At 45.3% G+C, this 5,456-nt stretch overlaps 1 protein-coding gene across 1 annotated transcript; it reads right to left on the bottom strand.

Annotated features, from left to right (window-relative positions):
• Window positions 1-1,416: 1,416 nt before the first annotated feature.
• MSX2 (msh homeobox 2) lies at window positions 1,417-2,070 on the bottom strand (the record flags this gene model as incomplete). Its single annotated transcript, XM_009877022.1, has 1 exon — window positions 1,417-2,070. A coding segment is annotated over one exon (438 nt), but the record flags the coding sequence as incomplete, so codon positions are not given.
• Between the last annotated feature and the right edge of the window lie 3,386 nt (window positions 2,071-5,456).

The raw sequence follows: 5,456 nt of genomic DNA, 5'->3' as shown, positions 1-5,456 counted from the left end.
TTAATTTAATTCGAAATAAGAGATAAGAAATAATAAATCTTCAATAAAATATATAAAATTGTACAAGGCATCCCTTTCAAAGGGACTTTCCTATAATGGAAGATGGGGGTGAGGGAAAGGGAAAGGAGAAGTTCATCTATAGTGGGTCCCAGACGGCAACAGTGCCTGGGTCAAACCAAACCAAAATCAGCAAAACCTTGTGGCTTTTTTTCATTTTTTCTGCTTTTTTTTTGTTTGTTTCTTTCTTGTTTCTTTTTTTTTTCTTCCACAACAACATGCTAAGAAAATAAATCCAGGAGAAGCTCTGCCTTCAGTGCTCCACAGCCTTTGGAGTAACTTTCTCACAAAGTTTAGCAAGAGTAATACACATAATACAATAGTTATAAGGAGAAGCCTGGGGAAGATACTGCCAGCGCTCAGGGAGCTCCCACGGGGACAGACAGGTTACGCAGTCTCTTGGCACCCCACCGACCTACTAGTAGGGTTGTTTGTTTGTGATACCTGGATCTCTCTTAAGAAGGGCTTGAGGCGTGAGTCACTTGCATTGGCATCCTTAGCAAGGGAAGGGGAGGAAAACTCAGGGGATTCTTCTATTTAATACAAGCTGTTGCAAATACTAATGACAAACCCCAGACTTCTCCCAGAAGTGTTCAACAATGCTTTGCTCACCACCACTGTGGAAACAACCAACATCCTTCCCCAGAAAGCTTCCTTCCTTCTCTCCTGCTTTTCAAAGAGCATCACATAGCCAAGACTACCTGGCTGTAGCCAAAAATTTCTGAGCATGCCAATAGGAAGAGATAAATGCCAGACTGCCTAAATAACCCTCCCTTGCACTTTACCTCCCCTCACAGTGCTTTAAAAATGCTGTAGCTATTTATATAAAGGCATTACAGGAGCCAATGGTGGATAAAACTGTGCTCTACATTTAGGGGCCCTGATGCTCATCTTGTTGCACCCATCTGTCAAGGTTTGGGTTGCAAAAATTTTCCCTACCCCCAGAAATGCAGGAACTTACTGGCTCTGAACTTCACTCAGACTTTACCAGGTCTAGTTTCTATTTACACGGTGTGTCTAGCTAAGGGCTCTGCTTTCTTTAAAAAAAAGGAAAAAAAAAAACAAAAAAACCAAACCACCAAACAACAAAACCTTGATTATACCGTTTTATTTCCCTCCCCCCTACCCCCAGATTAAATGATGGCAATTTAGAGTGTGGTTTTAGGGCATACACCCCTCTTACTTTAAACATGTGTTGAGGCCCATGAGGAAGGCATCAAGAAATCTGCCTCCATAAGATGAGATTGCTTTTTCACACATTCTTTTTTATTCTAGTTTTACATACACTGCATAAAACCCCTACATTTGCTCAAATGTTTTTTCTTCCTGTTTGTTTGGGTTTACTTTTTTTTTCTTTGAGGATCAGACTCTGAGCACTCAGAGCACTCTCAGAAGACACCCAACTCGCAGCATACAGGATGCCTTGCTTTGCTAACGCAAACTCCCGTACACTCAGGATGGCAGATAGAAGTGTGCAGAAAGAACAGCCAGTACTGATTGGGGTACTGCCTTCTCAGGGTTAGACATGATCCACCAAGAAGTCTGTCTCAGTGTCGCTTTGTCTTTCTGATCTTCTTAGGATAAGTGGTACATGCTATATCCAACGGGAGTAGCATAGAGTCCAACGGGTGGGATAGGAAGCACAGGTCTGTGAAAAGGGTAGGATGTTCCATACAGTGAGGCAGCCTGGATGGGAGAGTTGATGGGGAAAGGGAGACTGAACCCTGATGGTAACATGGGCTTCGCTGCCATTTTGAGCTTCTCTAGCTCAGCCTCCTGCAGTCTCTTGGCCTTCGCCCTCCGATTCTGGAACCAGATTTTGACCTGGGTCTCTGTGAGGTTGAGGGAGCTGGAGAACTCGGCTCGCTCGGCGATGGACAGATACTGCTTCTGGCGGAACTTGCGCTCCAGAGCCAGCAGCTGGGAAGTCGTGAACGGGGTTCGGGGCTTCCTATTCGTCTTGTGCTTCCTCAGGGTGCAGGCAGTGGGGCTCAGGTGTCCTGCAAGGAAGGGAAAGGCCAGTTATCACAAAAGCAGGGAGACCTGGGTGCTCTGGACAGATGCTGTGCTTGGGAGGGCTGGAGTGGGAATGAAGGAGTGCATGAAAGGAGCATCCTGCGAGGTGGTACCCTCAGAACAGAGGATCCTTTTGCAAATGGATCCATAAAATCTTTCTCTCTCCAAACTTAGGTTCACAGGACTTCAGCAGATGTCCTGGGAAGTGAAATCAAAAGTGATATCAAAAGAACTGCTTGTAGGTAAACAGGGCACAAAGTATTTGCAGATACACACACAGCAGACAGCTTTAGGAGTCTCATCATAAGGTTCTGGAGCACAAAAGTCAGATATCTCCGTAGCTGCAGAACTGAAGGAGTAACTCCAGCAAAGCACAGAACAAACATATATGCAAAAGCAGGAAATTTCCCAAAGGACAGTGGTGCAAGAGACAAGCCCAGCCCCACTCCAAGATTTCTCCACCAAGAGCAACAAGTCAACCCTATCTTTCTTCTGACAGCTGAAGGAGTGGGTCTGATTATTTTGGTGGTTTAGATAACTGGACATTTTTCTTGCCATTTCTTCAAGAGCAAGGTTTGGGTTTTGTGTGTCCCCCCCGCGTCTGCTTAATAACTTTTCAATGAGTATTCTCTAGATTTTCAACAAATAACAATAAAAAAATGAAAGCAGGGCACTTTTCATTCACCATTTAGCTTTTATGACACTTGCCAATTAAAAAAAAACAACAACAAAAAAAACCCCAAAAAACAAAACCCCACAGAGCTGCAGCATCTGTAGCCAATACAAGTCAGGAAATCTACCTTTTGTGCTTGCCTTATTAACCACGACTAGGTTAAGCACATGTGCCCGGGACAGCACATCGCTGACTGGCCTTAAGATTAATTTTGCATTTCACTAGTAATTTTGCAATCTAAAGAATCATTCTAAAGTGTGTGGCTGATTTACAAAGCTTAGCAATTTGGCTGTGTTTCGAATCACTCCTGGGGTATCCCGGAGCCACGCTGGCTCCCCAAGTTGACAGAGAAAACGACACACAGGCTGCTCTTAAGAGGCTGCTAAATTTTGTACATACTGATGCTTGTCAGTATTTTGACATCGTGCTTATCGTGCTTTCTGGACCCCTTTCACTTTTTTATTTTTTAAAATAAACTGGACCAGGAAGGTGTTTAAGTGTATACGAGGCACCTAAAATACCATGAGGAAAGTGGTCAAAAGTTCAGAAAACAGAAGGAAAAAACAGCTACAGTGGAGAAAATTAAGCTTCTCTTCTTACTCTTCATCTAGATACTGAAAGTGAAAAATAAAGGCCTCTTAGAAATAAGTTGTCGAATACCGTCTTATGATCACACGAGGGCTTTTTAATAATTAAGGCGCTCACCGTGACAGTTGGTTCACTCCTAAAACTACACTAAATCGCCCCTGAATTCACCATCCTGTTATTCCATTCTCTCTGTTTCTAAATGCAACCTATTCGTTTTCTCAAAGTGAAGCTCTCCGAAGGGCCAGCTAAAAGGGGAGTCCTTCCAGCAGGGATGGGTTTTACAAGGGCGACCGTCGTTCCGGGGATCGCTCCCCGTCCCGGCGCCTTCCGCGACTTTCGGGTTAGCTCGACCCATCCCGACATCTGCTGCACACGGGGGAGACCGCAAAAACACGCTTTTAAATAAATCCCGGATAGATATTTCCCCTGTACTACACCCAAGCGTTCACAGGCGTCTTCCTTCACCATCCCCCAAGCGACTGCCAGAATCTGATAAGAAGCAGGAACCGTCGCCACTGAAGACCCTGTAATTGAGTTTTTTAATAATTATCCCGTGTTAGTCCTCAAGCACTTGCTGCAGTGATTTGTTTCGCGGTTTATCCTCTGTTTTGTGGCCAATGTCGGGCAAAAATCATCACTTGGAGATGGTTTCCTCTCCCTAATGCTCAAAAAACTAACTTTTACAGCTCTTTCCCCAGCTCCTCGCGCCAGTAATGTTAATACAAAGAAATCGAGGAGCTGCTTCTAGAGTTAAAAATCCTCCACGAACTGACAGGCTTCCAGCGGGAGAACGGGGCATTGCCTCCTGCTGCCACACCGTCTCCGAGGGGGCCGGGAGGTGGGAAATTCAAAACACGATCGAGGCAGAAGGACCTTCCCCGTTCATCACTTTTTGCCCCAAACCCGCTAAAATAGCCAGACCTGAAGTTCCCTATCGAAGTCGTTCACGCAGCTATTTTGCGGATCACACGAATCGCGGATTTTAATGGAGGTAGAGGAGAAATGTCGAAGGAAAGAAAAGAACGAACCGGGAGAAAATGAGGCCTTGTCTAAGCCTAGGGTTTAGGGCAATTTTGTAGAGAAGGGTGTCCGGGTAGGTACACACGCTTCTTTTCACACTTTTCCTGCATACTTGAGGGTACGTGAAAATGGCAAACCAGAGCTACGCAGGGAATGACACAGACGGGCTCCTTTCCTCCCGAGCCCTCTCCCAGGACGTTAAGAATCAAACTAATTCGGCGTTAGCATCAAGCAAAGGAAGCGGCTAAGAGCCAAACTGAAATGACTGTAAAAAAACCAACCAAACAAACAACAATCCAAACCAAATTTAAAAAGGGGGGAAAAAAGGAAAGAGTTTAATAGCGCCAAACTTCCTTCCTGCAATATTAGATTATAGGAGCAAATTCTGTCAGTCTGGCTGTTCCAACAGTTCGCGTCTGTGAAGTCATTAACTTAAATAAAGTAGAGCATTTAATTCACATCAGGCAAGTTAGAGATGCGTGGAGTAAAGCGGATTGATCTCCTAATACAGGTGTACAGCCACCAAGGCTCTTAGCGACGGGAAGGCAGAAAGTCTAGCTTTGCCCGGGCTACTTTTTTCACCTTTTCCTGAAGGTAATTTTGGGGCTATTTAAGCGTTGTGGCGTTGGGTGTATTTTTGGGGTGGGATGGTGTTGTTTGGAGTGGGGTTTTCTTTGGTTTTTTTTTTGTTTGTTTGTTTGTTTTTTTAAATATCTCACCGAAAGCGAAACGCAGTTCAGCAGACACAACAGCGCGGCTCGAATAGCAAAAAGGGTTTAAGAAGTGACTTGTCACCTCCGACTCGTGTGTCCCTAAGGCGGCAGGGACGGGGTCGGGAGAGATGGCAGGGGCTAAAGAGGTCAGGCCCAGCTCAGGGGACCTTGACAGGCTGGATGTAACGAGGGAGAGAGAAACAAACACCCCGCCAGGGGAGACCGCGGCGGGAGCCAACACGCAGAAAGCGCCCAAGACTGGAAGGGACAACTCCCGAGCTTATAAGAAATTGCGTTGCAAGGTTGGGTGTAAGGCAGAAGGAAACAGGGAGAACTTCCAGTTCTTGTTGTAACTGGATAACATAAATGGACGAATTGGCAACCACTGA

This window comes from Apaloderma vittatum, unplaced genomic scaffold (genome assembly GCF_000703405.1).
Source record: "Apaloderma vittatum isolate BGI_N311 unplaced genomic scaffold, ASM70340v1 Scaffold43589, whole genome shotgun sequence".
Lineage (NCBI taxonomy): Eukaryota > Metazoa > Chordata > Aves > Trogoniformes > Trogonidae > Apaloderma > Apaloderma vittatum.
Note: the sequence above shows the minus strand (reverse complement) of the source record. Positions and strands in the feature narration are given on the sequence as shown.